General features: G+C 53.7%; 8 protein-coding genes across 8 annotated transcripts; 6 read left to right on the top strand and 2 right to left on the bottom strand.

Annotated features, from left to right (window-relative positions):
• Nucleotides 1–141: 141 nt before the first annotated feature.
• Nucleotides 142–2,116, top strand: CAOG_06151 (AprA). Its single transcript, XM_004345691.2, has 3 exons — nt 142–1,076; nt 1,239–1,631; nt 1,738–2,116. The coding sequence occupies exons 1-3, from the start codon at nt 171–173 to the stop codon at nt 1,927–1,929; spliced, it is 1,491 nt and encodes a 496-aa protein (XP_004345741.1). The 5' UTR covers nt 142–170; the 3' UTR covers nt 1,930–2,116.
• A 244-nt stretch (nt 2,117–2,360) lies between these two features.
• On the top strand, nt 2,361–4,523 carry CAOG_06150 (hypothetical protein). Its single transcript, XM_004345690.2, has 5 exons — nt 2,361–2,397; nt 2,684–2,695; nt 3,676–3,787; nt 3,936–4,061; nt 4,179–4,523. Coding segments are annotated over exons 1-5 (327 nt in total). The 5' UTR covers nt 2,361–2,395; the 3' UTR covers nt 4,254–4,523.
• A 1,217-nt stretch (nt 4,524–5,740) lies between these two features.
• On the top strand, nt 5,741–7,719 carry CAOG_06149 (substrate carrier family protein ancA). The gene is made up of 2 exons (XM_004345689.2): nt 5,741–6,290; nt 7,144–7,719. The coding sequence occupies exons 1-2, from the start codon at nt 5,778–5,780 to the stop codon at nt 7,561–7,563; spliced, it is 933 nt and encodes a 310-aa protein (XP_004345739.1). The 5' UTR covers nt 5,741–5,777; the 3' UTR covers nt 7,564–7,719.
• Nucleotides 7,720–7,907: 188 nt separating this feature from the next.
• Nucleotides 7,908–14,410, top strand: CAOG_06148 (hypothetical protein). The gene is made up of 6 exons (XM_004345688.2): nt 7,908–8,886; nt 9,051–9,602; nt 9,760–13,794; nt 13,897–14,074; nt 14,158–14,199; nt 14,272–14,410. Exons 1-6 carry the CDS (start codon nt 8,086–8,088, stop codon nt 14,292–14,294), a joined length of 5,631 nt encoding a protein of 1,876 aa, XP_004345738.2. The 5' UTR covers nt 7,908–8,085; the 3' UTR covers nt 14,295–14,410.
• A 17-nt stretch (nt 14,411–14,427) lies between these two features.
• On the bottom strand, nt 14,428–15,922 carry CAOG_06147 (hypothetical protein; the record flags this gene model as incomplete). Its single annotated transcript, XM_004345687.1, has 8 exons — nt 14,428–14,553; nt 14,630–14,683; nt 14,755–14,900; nt 15,011–15,095; nt 15,177–15,307; nt 15,499–15,579; nt 15,683–15,733; nt 15,880–15,922. The coding sequence occupies 8 exons, from the start codon at nt 15,920–15,922 to the stop codon at nt 14,428–14,430; spliced, it is 717 nt and encodes a 238-aa protein (XP_004345737.1).
• A 293-nt stretch (nt 15,923–16,215) lies between these two features.
• On the top strand, nt 16,216–17,202 carry CAOG_06146 (hypothetical protein; the record flags this gene model as incomplete). Its single annotated transcript, XM_004345686.1, has 1 exon — nt 16,216–17,202. The coding sequence occupies one exon, from the start codon at nt 16,216–16,218 to the stop codon at nt 17,200–17,202; it is 987 nt and encodes a 328-aa protein (XP_004345736.1).
• A 482-nt stretch (nt 17,203–17,684) lies between these two features.
• Nucleotides 17,685–22,646, bottom strand: CAOG_06145 (hypothetical protein; the record flags this gene model as incomplete). Its single annotated transcript, XM_004345685.2, has 1 exon — nt 17,685–22,646. The coding sequence occupies exon 1, from the start codon at nt 22,554–22,556 to the stop codon at nt 17,685–17,687; it is 4,872 nt and encodes a 1,623-aa protein (XP_004345735.1). The 5' UTR covers nt 22,557–22,646.
• A 1,567-nt stretch (nt 22,647–24,213) lies between these two features.
• CAOG_08951 (hypothetical protein) lies at nt 24,214–25,148 on the top strand (the record flags this gene model as incomplete). Its single annotated transcript, XM_011272320.1, has 1 exon — nt 24,214–25,148. A coding segment is annotated over one exon (935 nt), but the record flags the coding sequence as incomplete, so codon positions are not given.
• Between the last annotated feature and the right edge of the window lie 14 nt (nt 25,149–25,162).

The following is a 25,162-nucleotide window of genomic DNA, read 5'->3' as shown; positions in this document are numbered from 1 at the left end:
TGAATTTTCATTGTGTTTTTATGGCTTGCGCAGATCTTTTTTGATTTTTTTTTTTTTTTTTTTTTTTTTTTTTTGTGGCTGATCTTTGTCGTTCGTCGTGATCAACTCACCTTCTCCTTTGTTCTCATCCTCAACTCGTTTTTGTTTTGCATCAGATTTTTTTTTTCACGATGGTTTCGCGCGTGACTGCACTCGCAGTGACGGTGGCGCTGGCTGCCATTGTCGCTGTTGCGGCCGCCACTCCGCTTGACGACTATGTCAACAAGCCCGACTCGACGTACGCGTACAAGCTGGTCAACCAAGTCAAGGGCCCCGACTATGTCACATACAACATTTTCATGACCTCGCAGACGTGGCTCACGGCCAACGACACCAACAAGCCCGTTTGGACCCACTGGCTCCAAGTTTGCGTGCCGGACTACCCCGTGCACACGACTCTGGGTCTGCTGTACATTGATGGTGGCGGCTCGGCCAACGAGAACGGCAACGCCCCCGACCCAGATGCTCTGGTGTCGATCATTTGCGGAACATCGCGCGTTGTCGCGGCCCACCTGACCTCCATCCCCAACGAGCCGATTGTCTTCACCTCAGACCCGACCCAGGCCTCGCGCTCGGAGGATGCCATCATTGCCTTCACCTGGGAGCACTTTATCTTCAACAAGAACGACTCGTTCTGGCTCGCCCACCTGCCCATGACCAAGGCGTCTGTGCGCGCCCTCGACACGATGACCTCGTTTGTCGGCTCGCTCGGCGGCAAGGCGATTGCTCCGACCCAGTTCATTGTTGCTGGCGCCTCCAAGCGCGGATGGACCACCTGGCTCACCGGCGCCGTCGACAAGCGCGTCGTTGGGATTGTCCCGATCGTCTCCCCCTTCGGCAACCTCGTTCCCCAGATGAACACCATGTTCCAGGCCTACGGCAACTTTTCCTTTGCCCTTGACGACTACATGAACGCTGGATGCATCCACTACCTCAACACCCAGAGCTTTGTCGATCTCCTCGCTGCTCTCGATCCCCTCAACTATGCCGACCGCCTTGTCATGCCCAAGCTGATTGTCTGCGACACTGGTGACGAGGTGAGTGTTGTTGTTGTTGTTTTGGTTTTTAGGATATCAGTGGATGCAGGTAGTGTTGGTTGGTGTGTGCTTATACGAGTGTTTGATGCTGGTGTGGGGTTTTTTTTTTTTTTTTTTGTTTTGTTTTCTCCACCTTTTCCACCTTTTCTACACCCATCTCAGTTCTTCCTGCCCGATAGCATCGACTACATGTGGAGCGGCCTCAAGGGCGAAAAGCTCTTCCGTGTTGTGCCCAACGCCGAGCACTCGCTCACGGGCCACCAGCTGGAGGTTGCTGACCAGGTCCTCTCATTTGTGGAAACCATGATTTACAACCACCCCCGCCCCCAGGCCGATTGGGAGATTTCCGCCGACGGCACCACCATTACCTATCGCCACCTCAGCCCCCAGGTCTTGCCCACCAAGGTCGTCATGTACCACAACCACCACCCCGGCCCAGCTCGCGACTTCCGCATCATCAAGTGCGCCAACTTCAAGGACCCCAAGTGCATTGATGTCCGTCTCTGGCTCTCCCAAGAGCTTGTCGACCAAGGCAACGGCGTGTACATTGCTCAGGTAGGTCACAGACGAAAAAGAGTTTGCGAGCTTTTGGCGATCTGTTGTTGAAACCCCCCATGTCTCACGATGATTACTCGTCTGCTTTTTGCTTTCACATTGACAGCAAGTTGCGCCCCAAGTCGGCTACACTGGCTTCTTCATTGAGGCCGAGTACAACATTTCGCTCATTGCCCTCGTCGACCCCTTCAAGGTGACGTCGGGTGTCTCCATTCTCCCGCAAACGCTGCCCTACCCTCCTTGCGGCTCGAACTGCGCCTGGCCGGATCCGACCGCCGACGTCGAGCGTTTCGAGTGATGATTTCTTTTTTCCCCCCCCCCTTCCTGCAGAGTAGGATTTTGATTTGTTTTGCTTTGTTTTTGTCTTGATTGTGATTTGTTGTTGAAAGTAAACAGAGCATCCCGGCAGCGGGGTTGTGTTTTTTTCCAATGAATGAATGGTTACTCTGGAATTTCTTTGCGATTGACGATCGACCGACTCATCGCCATCCATTTGCGTCGCTCTCGCCCGCCTCCGTTCAGCATTGAGAACTTTTCCCCTTTCAACTCTGATTCGTCTTTCGCTCAGATTTCACCGACTGTTGATGCTCTGTCAAATCGCACTTTCAATTCTATTGATTTATACTTTTTCGCTTCCTCTTCTCTCTTCTCTCTTCTCGCTCTCTCTCCCTCTGTGTCAGTTCAGTGTTTCCAATCCTTCATCACTGAAAACATTCTTCACTCATTCCCCCTTTTTTTTCCAAAAGTTCACCCACCAATTACAAATGTAAGAAGTGGAAGAAGAGCGAATTTTTTCGTTTTTCATTGTTTCACGCTGACGCTGTTTTGGCGTTTCTTCCGCTCGCGTCACCGTCGTTTCGCCGGTTTTTTTGTTCCCCCCTCTCCCTTTTTCCCTTCCTTCATCCTATCTCGCTTTTTAACCTCTCTTCTTCATGTAGACCTTTTTGTCTCGCTTGTCGTTGAGTTGTTGTGGTGAATGTAGTCTGCTGAACTGACCTTGTCTGGCTGGCGTTCTTCGGTTTTTTTTTTTTTTTTTTCTTTTGTTCGAACAGGTCCTACCCAAGGTAAAAAAAAAAAAAAAAAAAAAAAAAAAAAAAAAAAAAGGAACGCCTTTGTGGCTCTCTCTGCGCGCGCTCGGATCCCGCTTCTGTGTCTCTCCCCCCGCTGGGTCCGCACCAGCATCGTCGGCATCGCGATCCTTGGGTTGGATGGGCCCGTCGTGTCGCGCTGGAACAGCAGCAGTCAAAGATCAATGACTCTATTTTTTTTTTCTTTTTTTTCTTTTTTTTTTTTTGAAAATTCGCTTGAACGCGGCTGACTCGTCCTGTCGTGGTGGAGCAGTCCCCACGGTCATGAAGAGCGATGTGGAATTGGGTTATGCGAGTCTCCCTTCACCCGCGCTGGTGTTGCTACGCCCAACAAGCAGCTCTCTTCAAAAAACAACCTGCCTCGTTTTTTTTTTTTCTTTTTAAAAAAAAAAAAAAGACAAAAAACCCTGTTTTTCCAGCATCGAGCGACCGGTCGCTGCTGGAGCCGCACGAAGCGAGAGTGGGCGACCAAGCGCAAGGTGCCCATTGGTGCGGGCCGATTGGGGACATCTTGTTCTGAGTGGTGTCGCTGAATTGGGAGTGCGGCAGTGCGAGCCCAAGCGTCAAAAGCGATGACCAACCTCAGGTTCGAGTAGGATTGACACTTTCAACGGCTTCAAAAAACAAAAAAAATCGCTTTTTGACCGCCTTGTCTTTGCTCACTCGTTCCGACACATCTCTTGGGGGGTTTTGTCACGGCGATTGAATGTGCTGCTTGAGCTTTGTGCCGCAAGTTGGAGTGTGGGGGTGTCATTGCACCGCGAAAGCTAAGGTTTGGACTTCGCATTTTGTGCTTAGCTTCCTCGCTGGTTGTTACTTGCTTCTCGCACTCGGGCTTATGCACGTCGGAGCAGGGGAGAGGATTCCCTGTCAGACCTGTGTTGATATCGCGCGCGCGCAATGTGATGCCGCAATTCACAGTGACTTACTTATTCCTCGTTTTCGCCCATTTCCAGCCGAGCAGCAGGCGGTGGTCCCAGCACCAGCGCTGGATCAAACGATCGCCTCCGACAAACTCAAGACCAAGTCGATGAGGTTGTCGGCATCATGAAGAACAACGTCGAAAAGGTAAAAAGGGCGGTTTTTTTTTCTCTTTTTTTTTGGAATTGCCGGTGTGCTCGTACTGCGTACTGCGGCACCTGTTCCTCTGAGCGTTGGTGTCTGTCGCTTCCTTCTGCAAACTTACCTTGCTTTTTCGCTTGACTCCTCGTGCTAGGTGTTGGAGCGCGATGCCAAGCTCACCGACATCCAGGACAAGTCTGAGGCTCTTCGTGATGGCGCCGAGCGATTTCAGACCACTTCTCGCAAGTTGAAGAGGAAGATGTGGTACAAGAACATTAAGGTGGGTTGCTCAAGGCCTTGTTGTTCTGGTGTTTGTTGCAAGATGTTGACTTTTTCTGTCGTCTGTCGCTGGCTTTGTCCTCGCTTTTTCTCTCTTCTTGCTGCTGCCCCCAAACAGTTCATGATCATCTTGGTCGTAGTCGTGCTCATTCTCATCGGTGCTATCGTGCTGTGGGCGGCTCCTTGGAAATAATTAATTGCTGGATTTGCGTTTTTGCCGATATGCCCAAGCACTGGTCCTCGGTGGCCAGTCGCTCGTTTGTTTGCTTGACTCGAAACTGCCTCTGTCTAATTGCTTTCTTTTTTTATTACAATGACGTGTTTGGGGAGGCGGTTGTGCCTCTCTGCGTCTTTTGTGAAGTGTTGCCAACCCCAGTATGTTTTTAGTCGCTCGCTGATTGTTTTTTTTTGTTCCTGATGTTTACCTGTATGGTGTTGTCAAATTTTACGTGTTTGGTTCCAAGTGCATGTTTCTGCTGTGGTCGCAGTAGTGGTAAAAGTGATTGAAAACTGAACAAATGAATTGGTTTGACGTTTCTTTGTGAGCGAGTGAGGCGCGGATGGACGCCACTCATCAATACTGGGTGTTTGTGAAGAGTGGCGTTTGATGAAGTGGTGCTGCACGTCGAGAAATCAGGCGTTTTGAAAAAAAATTCAGCGGGTACCATACATGCTCAAGGTGGATGGCCAAACAAAGGGTTTCATTGGAAGTTGTCAACCGTGGATTGTACACAACTCGTCCGATCTCGTCCAGCAACTTGCAACCTACAACACTACAAAGGGCTAATTTTCTGAGAAAGTTTAAGCGCAATTGAGCAACGCCGCTGCGCTGTACACTCGAACACTGAAATCGAATTGTTGGTTGTCGCGCTGTGACAGTGCCATCGACAATCCACGCCGCCTAGAGATGCACAATAGATCCACAATTATATTTGACACACACTGGATAACGAATTATGGATGGGAAGGGCTGGCATACGTGCGATCGCGAGCTTGTTTGCTCCGGCTTTGAAATCCGAAAACTTTTTCCCACAACTCGCCGTCTTTTGCCTCAAAACCGCCACTTGGCCACTTGGCGAGCTGTGGGGTGGCGGGGTTTGGGCACGCGATCATCTCACGCCGGCTAGGCGGTTGGGCAGAGCGTCTCAGACGTCCCAACGACCAATCAAATTTGCAACTGCGAGTGACCGATCGTTGTGTGATCAGATTGTAATCTCACAACAGGAACGCGTCTCAAATTCTCATTCACAAGCCACTGCATTGCACTGCATTGTGCTGGATCTCGTTGTGTGTTGTAGCCACAATGCGTGTGTGTGGTGGTTGCTGATTTTTGCGATATGGACCGCGCATTACCACGAAGTCAATTCGCCGTCCATTCAATTGGAAACAAGAAAAAAAAAAGCAAAAAAAAAAAAGCTTGATTTTTTGAAACTGCTGGTTGTTTTTCAGTCTCGGCACTGCGTCGCGCCTGTGCTCCCGCTTGGACTCCACCCTTGCAGTGCTGCAAAACCAGCTCGATGACACCAGCCACCACTACCACCACCAGCAAGCAACCGCACCCCCCCTCCGAACCAAGGGGCGACTCGTGGGCTTCTTGTGGTCAGCGTGGGGTTCCACGTGTTTTGATTTTATTTCATTTTATTTTATTTTTTCATTTTTTTGTTGCCCAAATCAATCCAGCGAAAACTTCAGTCTTTCTTTCAAAACACATTTAATCATGTCGATCGACGACAAGACTATGGCTCAGGCTAAGGCCTTCCTTTTCGACCTCGCTGCTGGCGGTGTTGCCGGTGGTATCTCCAAGACCGTCGTCGCCCCGATCGAGCGTGTCAAGCTCCTCCTCCAGGTCCAGGATGCTTCCACCCAGATCGCTGCCGACAAGAAGTACAAGGGCATGGTCGACGCCTTCGTCCGCATTCCCCGCGAGCAGGGCTTCGCCTCCCTCTGGCGCGGCAACGCTGCCAACATCATCCGCTACTTCCCTACCCAGGCTCTTAACTTTGCCTTCAAGGACAAGTACAAGCAAATCTTTGTGCGCCACAACCCCAAGACTGACTTCTGGAAGTTCTTCGTCGGCAACCTCGCCTCTGGCGGTGCTGCTGGTGCCACCTCCCTCCTCTTCGTCTACCCCCTCGACTTTGCCCGTACCCGTCTTGCTGCTGACGTCGGCACCGGCGGCGCTCGTCAGTTCACTGGCCTCGGCAACTGCATCTCCACCATTTACAAGCAGGTTTGTTAATTTTTTTTTTTTTTTTTTTTTTGCAAATTGCCTTTTTTTTTTCCTTTTTCTTTTTGAACGCGCCTTCCTTTGTCTTTCGGGCGTTTCCTCTTGGTGTTTCTGGGTGATTCCTCTTTTCACTATGCGTTTGCGTCTCTGGTACGGCCCTGCCTCGCGTACGAGCGAAGCAGCGACCAGCCAGAGAAGAGCACATGGGTTTTTCCTTTTTTTTTTTTGCGATCGCTTTTTTTTTTTTTTTTTGTGTTCCTTCGCTTCGTTTCGACCATCGCAGCTCGGGCACTGCGCCATCCTTCGAGCTGCTGTTGGTTCGATTGGAGTGGGCATGTGTTTGGTCCATCGCTTGATCTCGAGATCAGTGTGGATGAGGCGCGCGCTACTGCCAAGACAGAAGAAAAAAAGGAAAAAAAGGCGATCTTTTGAATTTTTCAAAAAAAAAAAAAAACGAAAAAAAGAACGGCAGCTCTTTGCTTTTGTTTTTTTGCCGAACTGCTTGAGCTGTGAGGACGAGCTGTTTGCTGGATTCTGCGCTTGGACAGTGAATCCAGTGACTTGGCTTTTCTGCCTCGGTTGGAGCCCGATTCGCGCAAGGCAACTTGCTACAAATCAGACTCAAATTGAAAAAAACAAATCATTTTCGGCCAATCTCGACCACGCGGACCACGCGGGAATCAAATCACGCTCCTGGTTTTTTTCCTTGTTTTTCCTTGTTTTCCCCCATCTCGCTCTCGCACTTTTGACGTTTGATCCTTTTGTTTCGCCTTTTCTTTTCTTTTGTCTGAAATTTGATGAACAAACCAACTTACAACTCTTTGTTTTTTTCTTTTGTCTCTCCCAAACCAAACAGGACGGCCTCAAGGGTCTGTACCGTGGCTTCGGTGTCTCCGTCGGAGGCATCATCGTTTACCGCGCTGCCTTCTTCGGCGGCTTCGACACTGCCAAGACCGTTCTCCTCAAGGATCCCAAGAAGGCCCCCATCTGGCAAACCTGGCTCATCGCCCAGGGTGTCACCACTGTTGCCGGCGTTGTCTCGTACCCCTTCGACACTGTCCGTCGCCGCATGATGATGCAAGCTGGCCGCAAGGACATTCTGTACACCTCGACTTTCGACTGCTGGAAGAAGATTGCCACCAAGGAGGGCCCCGGCGCCTTCTTCAAGGGTGCCCTCACCAACGCCATCCGTGGCTCTGGTGGTGCCATCGTCCTCGTCCTCTACGACGAGTTCCAGAAGCTCCTCGGCTTCGAGGGTGGCGCTGGCGGCGAATAAGCACTACGCCCCTCGGTCCCTTCAACTCTAATCGGCGTGTCGATCCCCTCGAGATGCCGAGTGTTGCTGGAATTGAAATTGTTTTGAAAATGCCCTCTCTTTATTCCCATTGTTTTCAGCCAACACTACATTTTAATTTGATTCATCCTAATTGCGTGTGTTTAAAGTTGCAGTGAGTTTAGTGAGTTTGGGTGTGCAAGAGGGAGCAGGATTGTTCCCCCGCGTCTTTCCAACTCGGCAAGCGTTTTGCTGTCGAGATCAACTCACAGCTGGGGTTTGTGTTTCATTCACAACAGCATTGCTGATGCGCATGATTGCACCGTTGCAGTCGCAGTCTTGTTTCTGTTCTTTGCTGGGCAGAACCGCCACCAAACCAACCAGCATCCCCCCTTCCCACCAAAAGACCTCAGAAAAGCTCCAGCAAGATCTTTGTTGCCAGACCATCGTAACAGCATCACAAAAGAACACAAAGCCAAGTAATAAGAGAGCAGGGGTAGCCAAGACACACGGGTCCGTCAAAAAATGGCGCCAACAGCCAGAGAAACTGAGCGCGCTGCTTGGGCATGGGTTGGCCAGGTGTCCCGTGCGCAGGACATTACACAGGCACACATCAACTGCGCGTTTCGCGTAGACCACCCAGTCTGCCCCGTGCAGCGGTTTGACGTGGCTTCAGCATCAAGTCCGGACGGCGCTGGTTCTGGCGCTGAGACCTCGACGGCTGCATTGGCTGCGTCGGACGCTGGGGCAAACCCGGTTGCGAGCCTGGCTGGACACCGCAAGAATTGCACGAGCAATCCCAACTGCGTGGGCCATCTGGGCGAGACGGGCCTGCGATGGTCTGCAGAGACGGCGGTTGGCGCGCGCGCTGCCGAGCGCCGTCAGCAATCCCAGTCCAAGCAGCAGCAGCAGCAGCAGCAGCAGCAGCTCAAGGCATCCAGCAACGAAATGCCAAGCGCTGCTAGTACGAGTTTGGCTGCCACGGTGCCAAGCGAGGCAATGCTGGTCAATGATGCAACGGCCGAGGGACCGTTGGATGGCGAGGCATCGCTCGATTGCAAGCCAAAAGGACGACGAAGTGCGTCCAGGAGCGCGTCTGCCAAGCAATCCTCAGCTCGTTCGCAATCCAACACGAGCGAGGCGTCATCGAAGGACGCCATCCCTGCAACGGCCGTCATCGCACCTGCTGCGACGGCACGAGCTGCTGCTGCTGCTGCTGCTGCGTCCGGCGTGACCTCATCAGACCAAGCAGGCCAGTCCGTGTCTGCCACTGAACTCTTTCCCGACGTGCCTGAAATCACTGACGACGATGTTCGACAAGTAGAGGTATGTACTGGAGCCGATGTTTTGGGATTTTGGGATTTTGGGATTTTTGGGGATGATATTGTCCAAACTCGACCGAAACTCACTCACCCCTTTCCATTTCAAACCCCTTGTCCCAATCCCTGAATCTCCCTTGCAAACAACTCAACCTGACACTTTCTCCCCAGTCCAAGATCCTGTCCATTCTCGGGCCAGATCCGCAACTCTCCCTTCGACCGGCTGGAGAATACGCTGGTCTGCGCAACCACGGCGCAACCTGTTATGCCAACTGCTTTTTGCAGGTCTTGTTCCACAACCAAAGCTTTCGAAGAGCCATTTTGGCCTACAATCCAAGCCAATCCAAACGGCTACGGCACTTGCAGCCCGACAAGAGCGCCTGCTTTCAATTGCAAGCGCTCTTCATGCGCCTGCTCCACAGCAGGACGTCTTTCGTCGATCCCCTGGCCTTGATTGAGACGCTTGGCCTCAAGAAGAATGAGCAACAGGACGCGCAAGAGTTCAACAAGCTGTTTCTGACGCTTCTCGAGCGCGAGGTGAACGACCAGCCTGATGCCACCGTCCGCCACATTGTCCAAAGCCAATTTCGTGGCATGTACGTGTATGTGACGCAATGTCTCCAGTGCAAGACCGAGTCTGTGCGAGACTCTCCGTTCTTTGAGCTCGAGGTGCCCGTCCAAGGCCATCGAACGTTGGATGATTGTCTAAACTCCATGCTTGCGGTACGCACTGCACTTCTTGTTTTTGTTATTGTTTTGGCCTCGTTTTTGGCCTCGTTTTTTTTCTTGGGATTTGACTGTGTCTGGTTTTGACTGACGATCGACTTTTGTGCTTGCCGGTTTTGTGTTGCCTGCATAACCACTTCTCCCCTTCCTGCAGAAAGAGCAACTCAACGGATCCAACAAGTACTTTTGCGGAAGCTGCAATGCAAAGCAAGACGCCGTGCGGTTTATGCGCCTGCGCGAGATGCCGCCAGTCCTCAACATCCACCTGCTACGATACATTTACGATCCTGTAGCACACAACAAGAAGAAACTGGTCAACCCAATCACCTTCCCGGACGAGCTCGTTCTGACCCCAGACCGCTTTGTTGCCTCTGCGCCCACAACCACAATCAAGTACAAGCTCAAGGCCGTGCTGCTTCACCGAGGCAATTCCGCCAACGCCGGTCACTATTTCGCTCATGTTCGAGCGCCAGCCACCGAGTCGGCGGCAACGCTGGGCGCGGACGCAAGCAGCAGCAGCAGCTGCAGCAGCCAACTCCTCGGCCAAAATGGCACACATCGCCCTGTGTCCAGTGGCGCTGGTGGTTCTAGCAGTTCCAATGGTAGCGAAGCTCTTGGAGGCCTGTCGCAGTCTCCGACTTCCAATTCGGCTGACGTGTGGTGGACGTTTGATGACGAGCACGTCACTGTCATGGACGACGAGACTGCTCGCACCAAAATGGATCACGAGCGAGGCTACACCTCCTACACTGCTGCTGCGGCCGCCAATGCTGCAGCGAGCGAGCTTGAGAACGGCAGCGACACAAGCGTCGAGAGCACGTCGAAGGCAAACTCAACGGGCCGTAAAAGCAAAAGTAAAAGCAAAAGGAACACGGGCAGCACAACAGCTGCTGGCCGTGGTGCGCGCAAGCGACCCACCAAGTCGAACAACCCGCCAAGTCATCGCTCGTCCGACTTTCTCGCAGACGATGGCGATGACTCCGACCTCATCGTTGCTCAGCTCCTGCAAGCCGGTTCCGATGATGTGGAATTGAGCGGGGTGACGTCAGACCACTCCAGCGATGAAGAGTATGCGAGCAAGGAGGCAACAAAGTCTGTCCGCAAGGCACCTGGGCGGAAGGGCAGGCCCGCCAAAGCGTCTCAGAGCGCGACACGAGGCAAGCGGACTCGCGCCCAAGCCGAAGAGGAAGATGCCGTGATTGAAATTTCAAGCCAACAAGCGCGCGACCCCAAGGCCAGTGCGATGGTTGTGGATGTGGCCAGTACCGAGCCGCAGGGCATCGAATTGATTGATATTTCGAGTCTGGACGGAGTGCCGCCAACACATAAACCCACAGAAGCATCCAATAGTGACTCGAGTGAGTTTCCACTACCGTCAGCATCAACACCATCTTCAACAGCAGCAGCAGCAGCAACAGCAACAGCAGCACTGGTGCTGGCCGAGGTCATTGCCAGCGAAGACGACGAAGCGGCTCGTCCAGGCAAACGCCCTCGCCGTGATGCGACCGCCGACCAAGTTCCTCCTCACCACCATCGCTCAGGCAAGGCATACATGCTTGTCTACGTCCGCGAAGGATCAGACAAGGAGCTCGCGGGCGCCGTTGACCAACCGCAGTCGGTTAGCCAACCCATGGACGTGGACATGGACGACGTCGCGTCGGTCGACCAGCCAGCAGACTCGAGCACCAACCGCTCACCCTCGTCCGCTTACCAGGCGGCCATGCATGCCATCCGTCAAATGAACGAAGAACTGGGCCGACACGTCATCGCCTACAATCAGCGCAAGCAGCAGATGCTGCGCACCGTTTTGGAGAGCAAGCTGGCCTCTCGCCGATGGTTTAACGCGCTCGCGCGACCAGTTCGTCATCCGAGTGCGCATGCGCTGCAGCAGCTGCTGCAGGACGTCAATGTTGAGGTCGAAGTCGATGATGGCAACGATGTCACGACCATTTCGGAAAGTGCCCCGCAGCCACCGCTGCTGCAACAGAATACTGCCGACGATGGCGGCGCGTTTGACATTATCTCGATGGATTGGCTTCGAAACTGGCTAACACGCGTCGATCGCGATGCAGTCCCCGCAGTGAACAACTCGGCGATTCTCTGCGACCACGACAAGGTGGATCCGCTGGCGATTGCCCATTTCAAGTTCATCCGCTCGGACACGGCCGAAGCCTTGTACAAGCGCTACGGCGGAGGACCGCGACTCACAGCACCAGAGGCCTTGTGCCGGGAATGCGTCGTCCGTGAGTGGCACGTGCGCTCTACGGCGAATCAGCTGACGGCCGATCAGCTGCATGTCAAGCAGATCGTGGAGGCAGCTGCAGGCGCTCCGAGCCCGGCTTCTTTGAAGGACTGCGCATGGGTTGGCCGTCAGAGCATGCGAGATTGGCTCCGTCTCAAGACCTCCGCACAATCCGAGCAAGCGCGATCGGAGCAAAGTCGTCTGGAAGACTTGCAACAGGCGCGTCAACTGGAAGCTCGTCAGATTATCGCCGAGCAGGATATGGAGCGCCAAAAAGAGCGCGATCAGTCTGCCCTGACAGCCCTCAACGCGACTGCAGCAAAGCTGGTGATGCTGGACAACCCGGCTCCCTCGTCTGCCACGGCCATGGAAATAGATGGCGAGCCGTCGTCGTCGTCGTCGTCGTCGTCGTCGTCGTCGTCGTCGTCGTCGTCGTCGTCGTCGTCGTCGCCGTCGTCGCAGCAACCATTGATGAAGCTCGAGCACACCAACGGCACTCACGGGGGTGATGCTGGCGACGATGACGAGGTCGTCTTCCAACAGGCTCCAGACGTCTCCATCTTGCCGAACGCCCTCCGTTCAGCTGACGCAAATGCTGCTGCTGCCGTTGCTACAATCGACCTGGGTGAGCTGCCACCAAGCTCGTCTACCAACAAGCCAGCTGCCAAGTCGAGCTCGACTCTTTTCAACGGCGAGTTGATCTGCCGGCACGGCAATCTGGTGCCGGAATCCATCGCGCCTCGAACGGCTGTGCCCTTGGGTGTTTGGCATCTCCTTCCCATCCATTGGCCCGACAGCAGCACTGTCCAGCCCATTCCAGCGACGACGCCCGACTGCAGCCTTTGCCTTGCTTCGCACTCTGCCAATCACTTGGCGGCGTCCCAGGTCCACGCCGATTTGGCGCAGCAGCGGTCATTGCTCAGCGCCTTGTACAAGAACACGCATCGGCCAGTCTTGCACGCGAGCGAGCCGGCGCGAGTTCCAGATGTCGTCCAGCGGCAGTTGGCAGCAGACGCAGTGTTTGCTGCTCACGACGACGAAGACATTGACCTTGTGGACGACAGCGCAGATGCTCGCTCCCGGCCAGCAGTTGCGAGTCATGCCGCCGAGCCAGAAAACGGCCATGCTGGACGCAATCCAGTTCTGGCTGCCTTCGCGGTCAATGTTTTCGCGGTGGAGTCGGTCTTTTTGGACCAGTGGAGGGCTGTGCTACGCAAACCCAAAGGCGCAGTTCTTCCAGGCGTGTTGACCAACGACAGCTTGTTTTGCCACCACTCTGAGCTGGTGATTGCGCCATTGGACGCCATCGACCCGATGCTGGGTGCTGAAATGCCCTCTCCTGCTCGATACACCCTTGTCTGGCCACGCGAGTGGGACTTGCTGGTGAAATGGTACTCGAAACCACGCGAATCAGCAGCCGTTTCCAGTACTCCCAACAACCACAGTCTGTCCTCCGGTGATGTTCAGGACGGGGTTGCCATCGCGGATGAAGCAATCACGGCAGCAGCGTCTTCCTCCTCTGCTGGAGCCACGCCTCGCGCTGTCATGTTGCAATTCGACCCCGTTGCGCGTTGCTGGGCATCCGTCATTCCAACCTGCACGTCTTGTATTGGCCGGCTTCGGCAGACAGAGGAAGAGGCGCGTTTTATTTATGTCGACTCACCATTCACGGTCGTGCACCTAGCCAAGTCGGAGTGGTCTCAAGTTCACCATCAGGCTGTTGAACGCGCGCGCCAACCCGCAGTCATGCCCTGGGGTAGCGCGTCGGCCATCGTACCAGCACCGGCCAGCCCCGACAACCCGCCGTCCACAGCAGGCGAGTCGCCATCCACGCCGTCCCAGGGTAGATTCTCTGTTCTCGGCACACGTAAGGCTTCGCGCCGTCGCGGCAAACAACACAAGGTGTTTGTTTCAAGCACCGACACGCTGAAAAAGCTCAAATTAGAGGTCAGTGGTCGTGAGTGGCTGGCTGGAGAAGTGAGTTGCATGATTGATATGTCGTCTGAGCGCTGTTCAAACTTTCCTTTTTGGTTTTTTTGGCACTTGCAGATCATGACAAAGTTCCAAGTAGCACCGATCGATCAGCACGTTTTCGATGGTGAGCGAGAGCTGCGCGGAGACACGCTCACGCTTGCCCAGCTCCATGTAGCCCCAAGCAGCGTGCTCGAGCTTGCTATCGATCAAGTGGATTCGCAGCCCGATCTCGAGGCGATTATCGCGGAAGAAGGTGCGGTTGCGGTTTTTCCATTTGAAAGTTTTTTTTTCTTTGTTGGATTTTTCTGACATTGTTCTTCTGCGTCTGTTGCACAGCTGATACATCCGCTCGAGGCAAGATCGAGACAGGATTCAAAGGTACGACAGTGATTTCTGTCCTTGGCGATGATCGAGTGCATGATGCTCACCATTCTGTGTGGTATGGAACAGGAACTGGATTGCTTTCACTTTGAGGAAATTTCGGATTGTGCTTGTCTTTTGATGAACTTATTTTTGGTAGCCTGTGTATTATTAACAACTGTGTTCTCGACAAAAACAAGCCTGTCGCTTCATTTGCTGGACATTGCAGCAGTGGCTGAATGTGCACTACGGGGCAGGCATGCTGGCAAAATTCACGCCGACCTCCTCGTCTGTTTCCATCTTGACCAAGTCTATCAGATGGGCCTTGGGTTTGGGGTAGGATTCCATGACCTGGTCGATCACATTCATGCACTAGCATTCGAGACCAGGTACGTGAGTTTCGTTGCAGAGTTAGTTAGAGAAGCGAAAACAGAAGCGAAAAAGTTACCATCTTCTTTCGACTCCGCCAGGCCGTGTGAGCGGTGGTGTAGTTTTTCTTAACCTGTAGAGAGTGCTGGTAAGTACACACCAACAAACGGGTGGTCATGCATTCCGCATGTTTGTCCCACGTACACGAGCAATTTCAGCCGAAGAAACCAGCTTGGTGCCAGTTTTGAGCTTTTCCAAGCGCTCCATGTTGGCTGCATTCTTGGTGCGCAGCGCTGCCACCCGAGCAATGATATCGACGGTTTTCATCGATGCGCCAGAGACCTTTACGTCTGCAGGGAGGGAAACGAAATAGTGAGACTTGAAGAAGAGAAGGAAAAAGTGCAACTACCGAAAGGCTCTTGTTCAACCCCACCTCCTTCCAATGCTTTGCACGCAGCACTCTCTTCGCGCAACTGATCCCTGAGCTCGTCGATCGTTTGGTCGAGCTGGTCGAGTTCGGCTTCATCGGGGATTTCGAATTGGTCCTAAAGTCGGAAAAGGCAAGGATGAGCCAAACACAAACCATCCATCCTGCAATCACAACAACCAGCGCAGGGTCGCCATACCTGTCTTGGGCAATAGACATGCTGCTTGCCGTACTCCTTTTCGATAATCTTCTCTCCGGCTGTGAGCGACGCGAGCGCTTTCGTGACTGCCGTTTTGCCAACCGCGCCGTGCAAGTTGTTGAAAATGTCGACTGCGTTTCAACGAGTCAAATCAAAAAAACCAAAAAACAAGGCGAAGGCAGGGGGTTGAGATTGGGACGAGAACGCACAGAATGAACGCAAAGTTGCATGAAATGGAAAAAAAAAAAAAAGTGAAACATGAAGTTTTTCCCGCCAAAAACCAATCCTCCAAAGTTGAGCGTCTCTGTTTTGCGCGCTCAACCGCGGCCCACAGCGAGCAGGTCACTAGCGATAAAGCTACTAGTGACCACCACACGATAAGCTGAGGAGGGGGACACGACCTCTGGGTGTTTGAGAAGCGGAACGACGAGCAATGTTGCAAGTCTGCTGCAAGTCCCCATGGTGCTTAAATCTGGTCTTGCTGGGGGTGGGGAGTGGTGGCTTACTCGCACTGTACGGCCTGTTTTGCTTGTTCAAGTAGTCGAGAATGACCGATTCTGGGCACAGCATGGCAAGGGTGAGTGAGTCGACAGAATTGGCCCCAAAGTGTTCCATACAAAACTCAATGGTTCAACAACCAGCGCTTTCGTATGCCAGACCATCGCACCCCAAACACAACAAAACACAACACATGCTTGTGTACCATCATTGTCAACAGCGCCTTTCTTTGTCGTCGCTTTAACCATGGTTGAAAAGTTAAAGCAGTTGGATGGAAGACTGAACTGCAAATTTCAATTGCTCGTTTTAGGAGTGCTCTAACCCCTGCTTCCATTGAGAACAGCATAAATTCATGAGAAACAACTCGAATCCGAGTCGTTTTTAAAAGTGGGGATTCGAGGCGTCTGACGTGAGGCACATTGATCTGTTGATCTGTTTGGCTATTTTGCCACTCGTCGCTTTGTGTGCCTGAAAGTTTTTCACTACACTTATCATCAACCCAATACTCGGACCCTCGTAGAACGATCTCTGATCATAACAGATGGGCGACAGGGTCGACAATGTGTGTCGCATCACACGCCAGGACGTGGATGCTACTAGCGGAGTGGAGTTGCCAGCCGAGATTTCCGATCGCGCCAACGTGATTACAGTCGAACATCCTCTAGAGTTGGTGCCGCGAAGCCTCGCTTTGCATTTACTAGATAACATTACCACTGCCGTCAACGCACCGGCCAACGCCTATCTCACCGGTTCTGGAGGCGTTGGTAAGAGCACCGTCCTGTTCATTCTGTTGGTTCGGGCGTTGGACTACACTGCACGTCAGCTCCGCCAACCTCCAGAGAGCCCGCAGCGCCCGTTATTTGTACTCTACGTTGCATCAACGGCCAGTATTGCTCGCCTGAGGCCAGACCCAGCCGCTGCTAGCTTGTGCCGGATACTTGAGATGCTCAACCGTCCGTTGTTGAACCTGCCACAGTACGCGGATCTGCTGGCTCTTCTTCGGCCTGCGATTGCTCCCATCCGTGCTCATGGAGTTGCGCTTGCTGCGTGGAACGCCGTTTGTGATTACTGTGCTGCAACAACCACTTTCTGCTCGCTTTTTATTCTCGACCAGTGGAATGCCATGTTCGACCCAGCTGTCGTCGTTGCAGGCTTGCCTCAAGACCATCCTTTGCAATCGCTTGGCTTCATGGGTGCTCGTTTTGGCGTGTCAATGTTCGTGGCAGCCGTGAGCTCATCGTTCGACCCATTGGACGCTGCGCGAGGAGTGTTCCGCGATGCAGAGGCTCACGCCTGCAAACAGATGGTTCGACCGCTCAGCCACGCTGAGACACAAGTGCTTCAGCAAACCTGGCTCTCTCGTAATCCCCCTGTCCGCATTTCCGACAATATCATGGCAGACTTGCATCGCATTACTGGAGGTATCCCACGTCTGTGCGAGCTTTTCGGCAGCCGGCCTTTTGCCAGTGTTGAGGATGCCGAATTTCGCAATGTTGCAAGTCTGCTGCAAGTCCCTATGGTGCTTTAATCTGGTCTTGCTGGGGTGGGGAGTGGTGGCTTACTCGCACTGTACGGCCTGTTTTGCTTGTTCAAGTAGTCGAGAATGACCGATTCTGGGCACAGCATGGCAAGGGTGAGTGAGTCGACAGAGTTGGCCCCAAAGTGTTCCATGCAAAACCCAATGATTCAACAACCAGTGCCTTCGTATGCCAGACCATCGCACCCCAAACACAACAAGACAAAACACATGCTTGTGTACCATCATTGTCCACAGCGCCTTTCTTTGTCGTCGCTTTAACCATGGTTGAAAAGTTAAAGCAGTCGGATGGAAGACTGAACTGCAAATTTCAATTGCTCGTTTTAGGAGAGCTCAGAGGAGACAAAAATCATCATTGTGAATAAGGAATACAAAATAAATTGAAAACAAAACAATACAAAACATACACAAACAAAGCAAAGACCAAAACAACAAAAATTTAAAAAAAAAACCCCCTTTCCTTCCTCACCGTTTTACACCATTGAATCGCGCTTGACACGGTGCGTTGCGCTGTTCCACATTTCAGAAACTTCGCGAAGGGCTGCGTCATCGCGAGCAGTTGCAAATAGCTCTGCCGGGGGAGGAATGGATGATGAGGCGGTCGTGCGCGCCGCGGGATCGGCTGGGACCGGGCGGTTGACAGACGTCGACGAGGACGAGGTACTCAAACTACGCCCGCTGTTGGCTTCGGCAATGGCCGGGTCGAAGCTGTCGGTCGTTTCAATCGTGATGGTCGAGAGGCGATTGGAGGACGGCGCCGCCGCAGGCGAGTCGAACGAGAAGGACAGCGGACTGGCAGACAGCTGGGCTTGTGCAGCGGCGAGGGACTCATTGTGCAGCATGGTGGTGGCAGCGAGAATGGCGTCCTCGTTCAAGCTCGACATGGACGACGCCGAGGACACGCTGCCCGGGGAGTTGTCGCGCCCGTTCAGGAGCATGTGGTGCAGCGACATGAGTTGGTTGTAGTACTGCTTCTCCTTGTTGTTCTCCTGGACCTGCGCCTCGAGCGCCGAGCTCTTGTTGAGCAGCATTTTCGTCGACGCCTTGAGGGCATCGTACTTGGCCTCGAGCGCAGCGTGCTTGTTGAGCAAGTCAGAGTATGCAAGCGCCAACTCTTGGTAGCGTTGCTTGTACCCGCCAGCTGCGTTGGGGAGACCTGCGAAAAACCCAGTTGCGGCACCGGCGCTGTCGCTCCGTTGCTTGTCTCGTCGAGGATTGACAGGGGCTTCGTCGTCGTCGTCCGACACGCTTCCAGTGGAGCCCTGGCTGGACCGCCGAACAGAGCCAAACAAGTTTGGCGAGCTCGTTTGACGCCGGCTGCGGAGACGATCGGCCACGTCGGGAGAGATGCCGCCTGCGACGGCTCCTGCCGCGCCGGCAACCTCGGCCTCTTTGCCATCCTTCTCTTTGCCGTCTTTCTTGGTTTTCGTCTTGCTGCGGTAGACGCTAAAGCGCTTGGAGAGACGCGTGATGGCATCGCGACCAAAGCCCAGGTGGCTGTCTTCATCCTTGCCGCCGGTGTGCGGCGAGCTGGACGCTGAAGAAGTGGCCGAGTTGGACTCGGACGACGGACGTTCTTGCGAGCGCGAGGGCGACGACGGAGCAGAGGTTGGGACGGCCGACGAGACGCGGGGCTCGCAGATCAACGACTGCTTGTACAGGGCATTGTCATCAAGCGCTGGAGCGCCCGAAAGGAGCCAGGCCTGCAGGTCGGGGTTTTCCCGGAAGGGGAAGGACGACGTTTGGTAGACTTCAATTTCGCGAATGACCTTGACGACCATGTTCATTTTGCGGTAGTTGACCAGCCCGTCAGGCAAGAAATCGGGGTTGCCCTCTTCCAACAACACCAGGTCATTCAAATGAATGCCAATGTAGGGCACGATGGGCAGCTTGATGGTCGTGAGGTGCTTGCGGTAGTTGGCGTAGCCCTTGCTCGTGTCCATCAGGAAGCTGATATCTTGCCAGTCCTTGAGCGATTTGGCGGGCAAGGCCTTCCAGGTCAGCTTGAGGCGCTGCACCGAGCTAATGTTGAGGGCGGCGACAATTTGCAGACACGAGTTAAGGTTGTTGATCGCTCGGCAATGGACGGCCATTTGAATGGCGCGCCGCAAAACCTCCACGCGTTGTTTTGGGTTGGTCTCGTTGACAATCTCGGTGCCAATCCAGAACGACACGCGATTGAAGCGCTCAATGAGCTGAATCAGCGGAGCCGCACGTTCTGGCTTGTTTGTCTTGGTCCACGACTGTCCCGTCAGAGCGTTCGCACCAATCCGCTTGAACAGGTTGAGCTCGATCAGGGTCATTTGCTCGACAAACTCCTCAGGCGAAACCTCGCAAAAGTTGAACTGCTTGATCGCCTTGTCGCTCAACGGAATGGATGGGTCTGGGCCGGTGGCGACACTCACACCAGAGGCCGACTTGCGCATGACCACGCCGCCTTGCGCCAAGGCCTGCTTTTGGATCTGCTCGAGTTGCTTGCGCACAACTGGGCCGAGAACCTTGACGTTGGACTGCTTGGTAATGTACTCGGTAAAGTCGACGGTCTTTTGGATGAGATCAATTCGGTTGGCGAAATCGTACCAATGCGCTGTCAACCACTTGCGAATCACGTTCACGACGCGCATCTGCACTTCTTTGGAGCCCACAGCGTCGAGCTTGGCCGCCGACTCAAACCGTGCACGCAACTCATCCATGAGCGCCTCGGGCGTGGCAAAATACCGGTAGGTCAACAAAAAGTTGTGCACAAAGTCCGTGTCGAAGGAACCAGTCTCGTTGGCAAGTTGACCGACGAGCCCTGCAAGAGACCCGGCAACGACGACCGTCTTTCCGTCCTCGAGCGCAACACGCACTCCCTCCGCGATGGTCTGCTCATCAGGAAGAGAATGGACCGAGCGCGTGTCCATGGACTCGGACGAGACGTTCAGGTTGGAACGAATGGCGGCAGGAGCGGCCAGCGAAGATGCCGCTGATGTGGTAGATGGCGCTGGAGTTACAGGGGCACTGGTTACAGGACCCGCAGATGTAGAGGTGGGAGCCGCCGGTGCCGACGTGTCTGGCGTGATTGTTTCGGAATTATTCTCGACAATCCCGGGAGGAGGGCCAGATCTCCGCTTGCCTGGCGATGAGGCGTCCTCGTTCAAAAGCGAATCGGCGCGACGACCACGCGACGTGAGGGCAGCGCGACCAGTACCGTGCCGTGAGAGCTCTGACGGCGAGGTAGACAGATCATTCGTCGAACTAGCCTCAGCCACGGGAGCAGCAGCAGTAGTAGCGGCGGCTGCGGGTTCCGGAGTGGCACTTCTCTGGACCTGAGGAGTAGCAACGCTGCTCGTCGTAGCCTCAACAGGAACTGGAGCAACAGCCTCGGCGGTAGCAGTTTCGGATGGCTGAGCAGCCACCACCTCCACAGCTGCTGGAGCTACTGCCGCCTCAGTCACGGCATCCAGCTGTGCAGATGTTGTTGCTGACTGATCAACAGGATCAGCGGCATTGTCGGTGGATGACTGAGGGGGTGCAGAAACGGCGGGGAGAGATTGTTCGTCGATTGCTGGTTTTTCTTCACAATCAATAGGAGTTTCGTGAGCGGCCGAAGCGTCGGTTGTCGGACTACTGACTGCCGGTTGCTCTTGCGGTTGCTCTTGCGCGGTTGAAGTGTGCTGCTCCGAGTTTGTGGCGGCGGAGGGGGCGGCAGTCAGGGGCTCACTAGGCTGCTCCTGATTGGCCTCGACGGTCAGACTGGGTGCAGCTTCTTCCGATGTGGATGCTGGTGGTTGCACGGGCAGCAGCACAACAGTCGAAGATTGGGCGGGAGCCTCACTTGGTGCATGCGCTTGGTCGGCTGAGATGGAAAGATCCGACTGGGGCTCTGGTACAACTTCAGCTCCTACTGCGGGTGTTGTCGAGGCGGAACCTGTCAGAACGGCAAGGGCGGCTGCCGCGGCGGTCATTGCCACCAAAATGGGATTGTCATCACCAGCAACAGCAGCAACACGAGCAGCTTCCTGAGAGTCTGTTGTTGTTGTTGTTGTTGTTGCTGCTACTGCTGCTTCAGACACATCAATTGGGGCTGCGTTGCTGCTGAACTGCGGTTGTTGAGCCATGGATTTGTCGTCTGCTAATGATGTAGACGAAGCTGTTAACGATGAAGACCCGCTCGCAAGTGTCTCGGCGGATTGGTGGAAGAGGGATGGGTCTCCAAACGTCATGGATTTTGGCCGATTTTTCGGTTTTGGCAAGGTCGCTGGAGGGGTTTTCCGAACAGTGCTGGGCGATGTCTCGGCGGAGGATTTGCCACTTTGCGGAGAGGAGGCGCTGGTGGCACCCCGGCGTGATGTTCCTGGTGAATACTGTGCCAGAAAGCTCAGACTTGCCGCCGATGTGGACGGACTTCGCGTCACTGGATAGTACGGCTGTGGCGGGGATGCAGGCGCTGCCGAGGTCATGGATACCACTGCGGGAATGTGTCCCAGCGACGACTGGCGCTGAGGTAGTGGAGGAGCGAATCGACTTGCCATTGCTGCGCTGTTTGGATTGGCCGAGCCCGAAGAGGATGATGCTGCTGCTGCGCGCCCGACGGCACCAGCGTACATGGACGATAGATTTCCAGCATGAAACGACGCTGGTCGTCCAATATATGCATTGCGGTTTGGCGCGCGGCGGGTTGCCGTCGAGATGGCTGGAATTGTTCGCACGTCCGAGCCCGAGCCCGATCGCGACGACGCACCAGCACCAGCACCAGCACCGTCTGCATCATTGACGCTGCCACTGCTGCCGTGTTGCTGCTGGGCGTGTGCTTGGGCTGCGGCGGCCGAGTTTAACAAGTCACCACCACTCGCGCGGCGACCCGAGCGAATGACGGCCAGTTCGAGCTCTGACAGTGTGCTGTGCTGGGTTGCGTGGAGCTGGTGATGCTGCAGCTCGGTTGTTGGCTTGGCGCCTTGCGTGACGTCCGACATGGACGTGCTGCCCGAGCCGCCGTTAGTCAGAGCACTTCGACTGCCGCTCCTTGGAATGGTATTGGTGGTGGTGGTATTGTTGGTGGTGGTGGTGGTGTGAGGTGCTTGCGGTTGCGTTGTGGTCGCATCAGCGGCGCTCGCATGTGCGTGTTCGCCTGCGCCCGTGGCTGCTGCTACCTTGGCGCTTCTTGTTGGCGAGGATGATGGTGAAGATGATGGTGATGATGATGATGGTGGTGGTGGGAGATGTGCGACGCCGTCTGACACCACTCCACCAGCATCAGCAGCAGTGTCATCGTTCAGCAGCAATTCCGCAGACTCTTCGGACGACCCGACCGTCGAGTGCGTCGTCGTCACTCCGTCAAGCTGAAACACTGACGACGAGCTCATCCCCGAAGCAGTCGGAAACAAAACACACGCGCGGCGGCGATCCAGCGAGCCTGCTGGTTCAAAAGGAAGGGGGAAAAAAAGCTAACTGGAATGAATCCAAAGGAAAAAAAAAAAAAAAAAAAAAAAAAAAAAAAAAAAAAAAGCTGTTCTCTTTGGTTTGGCTGGACTTTGAAAAAAAAATATCCAATCTTGACGACCAAAAAGAAATGCGCCTGAGAATCGGGAAACAACAATCAAATACAAACAAAAACGAATACAAGCAAGAATCAAAGGAAGAGAGTGAGTGAGAGCGAGTTGAGAGGAGTGACAAGTGAACAACAACAACAACAACAAAAAAAAAAAAAAAAAAAAAGCCACAAATTCAAAAAAAAAAAAAAAAAAAAAAAGAGTACAGTTTGAAATTGAAAAAATCAAAAAGCGCGCAGGCGAGAGCGAGTGTGTGCACAGAGAGAGAGAAAAAGAGAGAGAGAGAGAGCTAGTTAGAGAGGGAATGAAAGGGGGAGGGGGACTGCGCGATGCAGTGAGAGCGAAAGCGCAGAAGACGAGATGGAAAGGAAAAAGCAACGAAAAAAGCGGTTTCAAAAAAAAAAAAAATAAAAAAAATAAAACGGTTCTCGCTTAGAAAAAAAAAAAAAAAAAAAAAAGACCATTACAACCAACACAACAGATTGAAGTACAAAGTACAGCGACGTTGGAAGGAAGGAAGCCATAGAAGAGGGGGAAGAACAGAAACACACGGTGAATGAAAAACCGGGGATGCATGTTGAGCGCAAAGAGGAGCTGATGGGGTGAGCAAGGAGAGCGAGGGGAGGGGAGGGAGGGCTGAATGCAAAAAGAAAAAAAAAAGAGCGACAGATTGGCAGCGGAAAGATGGATCACCTTCGCACCACCAAACACCACCAACACATCCACACTTGGACAATGAGAGAGAGAGAGAGAGAGAGAGAGAGAGTGTGAGGAAGAGAGGGAATGGCGCAGACTCGTGCGAAAAATACAGGGGAGGAGGACGCACTTTCACAATGGAGAGAGAGAACGAGAGAACGAGTGAGAGTGAGAATACAGATTCAAAGAGAGGGAAAAGCCCTCGTCTCCTTCACACATCACACATCACCACATCACCACATCACACATCAGACACACGCAATGCCAAACACAGGTCTCCTCCAGCGCGAATGGCAGACAGCAGAAATACCAGGGATGGCTGTTCAACTTTTCAAAAAATAAAATAAAAAAACCGCATCTTGCAATGGAAAGCCATACAAAAAAAAAAAAAAAAAAAAAGATGTGAAAATGCAAACCTTTTTGTTGTTTGGATACGAAAAACAAAAAAAGAGAGACTGAAACTTTTATTTTGCTTAGAAAGCTGAGTTTGGAGTTGATTTGTTTCAAAACGAGTGAACAACGAAGAAAAGTGCTTTGAAATTGCAGAATGGAAGGAATAACGAAAGGGCAGCAACAGCTCAAAAGCTCAAACAGTTGTCGAGGCTTCTTTCTCAAATTTTCAAGGCGATTATTTCGTGATCATCCTTCATCAACACAATCGTACATCATAAGACTATCTCGTAATGACCGACCAAGTTCCAAAAAGTGTCAAACCAAACTTGGACTTGGCTCAGTCTCTTGTTCTACTTTTTTTCCCTCTCCTTCATTTTTTAACATGGCTGACTCGCTCAAACCCGCCGTGCTCAGTCTGCTGCGGACGGAAGGCGTCAAACTGTGGCTTGCACCATACACTGCAGGCACCTCTGCAGACGCCTCCGCTGCGACTGCTGCGCTCTCTGCGCTCGGCTCGCGTTACGCAACGGTGATTGCCGCTCAGACCGCCGCCTCAGTTGCCACTCCCACCTCTAAGACCACCACCACCACCACCACCACTACTACTCCTTCTCATTCTACTTCTAACTCTGTCGATGCAATCTGCGACATTCTCGAAGGGCTTCGTCTGCATGCGCTGGACAAGCTCGCCAAGCGCGCTGCAGCACCCGACGACCTCACTGTGGTGATTCGCCTGTCATCCTCAGCCTCATCCACATCCTCCTCGTCAACCACCACCACCACCACCACCACATCCGACGCTGCTCCAAAAGCACCACTACTGCCGTCGTCTGTGACCATCGCTGCAAAGTCGAGCGCGTCGGTGCAGTGGCTGGTCGAGAGCATTGTCACTGCCGCTCGAAACAGTCAGCCAGCAACGTCAGCGTACGCAGTCAAGCTGATTGCCGCCGGCCGCATTGTCTCTGCCACCCCATCAGCATCCGCATCCTCATCCTCATCATCATCATCATCATCCATGGTTGAGCTGCCCCGTGAGCACGCCGACATGACGCTCGCCACGTTGTTCAAGCTCCCGCCACAGCCATCGCCGCCAACCACTCCGACGCCCAGCCACAGCAGCAGCAGCAGCGCTCCTGCGCTCGCATCATCGACGCCAATCTCACCTGCTGCTGCTAGTAGCACTACACCCACTGTGGTCATGACGACGGTGCGCGCGATGGCCGTCCTCACACCCGTCGCGCTGGATGCTGCGGTGGACCATATGGAGTCGCCCGCCAGCCACAGCCAGCGCGAGGACGAGCACCGCCGGCTGGCTGCGTCCGCGACGCAGC

Source organism: Capsaspora owczarzaki, assembly GCF_000151315.2.
Source record: "Capsaspora owczarzaki ATCC 30864 unplaced genomic scaffold supercont2.10, whole genome shotgun sequence".
Classification (NCBI taxonomy): domain Eukaryota; class Filasterea; order Ministeriida; family Capsasporidae; genus Capsaspora; species Capsaspora owczarzaki.
This window is presented reverse-complemented; position numbering and strand designations above follow the sequence as displayed.

What these genes read in the sequence shown, in the direction of transcription:
- CAOG_06151 (XM_004345691.2), top strand. Translation starts at nt 171, where the DNA reads ATGGTTTCGCGCGTGACTGCACTCGCAGTGACGGTGGCGCTGGCTGCC. An exon ending in TCTGCGACACTGGTGACGAG is followed by an intron (nt 1,077 to 1,238) that starts GTGAGTGTTGTT and finishes CACCCATCTCAG; the next exon opens with TTCTTCCTGCCCGATAGCAT. An exon ending in ACGGCGTGTACATTGCTCAG is followed by an intron (nt 1,632 to 1,737) that starts GTAGGTCACAGA and finishes TCACATTGACAG; the next exon opens with CAAGTTGCGCCCCAAGTCGG.
- CAOG_06148 (XM_004345688.2), top strand. Translation starts at nt 8,086, where the DNA reads ATGGCGCCAACAGCCAGAGAAACTGAGCGCGCTGCTTGGGCATGGGTT. An exon ending in GTCTAAACTCCATGCTTGCG is followed by an intron (nt 9,603 to 9,759) that starts GTACGCACTGCA and finishes CCCTTCCTGCAG; the next exon opens with AAAGAGCAACTCAACGGATC. An exon ending in GGCGATTATCGCGGAAGAAG is followed by an intron (nt 14,075 to 14,157) that starts GTGCGGTTGCGG and finishes TCTGTTGCACAG; the next exon opens with CTGATACATCCGCTCGAGGC.
- CAOG_06150 (XM_004345690.2), top strand. An exon ending in TGAAGAACAACGTCGAAAAG is followed by an intron (nt 3,788 to 3,935) that starts GTAAAAAGGGCG and finishes TCCTCGTGCTAG; the next exon opens with GTGTTGGAGCGCGATGCCAA. An exon ending in TGTGGTACAAGAACATTAAG is followed by an intron (nt 4,062 to 4,178) that starts GTGGGTTGCTCA and finishes GCCCCCAAACAG; the next exon opens with TTCATGATCATCTTGGTCGT.
- CAOG_06149 (XM_004345689.2), top strand. Translation starts at nt 5,778, where the DNA reads ATGTCGATCGACGACAAGACTATGGCTCAGGCTAAGGCCTTCCTTTTC. An exon ending in TCTCCACCATTTACAAGCAG is followed by an intron (nt 6,291 to 7,143) that starts GTTTGTTAATTT and finishes CAAACCAAACAG; the next exon opens with GACGGCCTCAAGGGTCTGTA.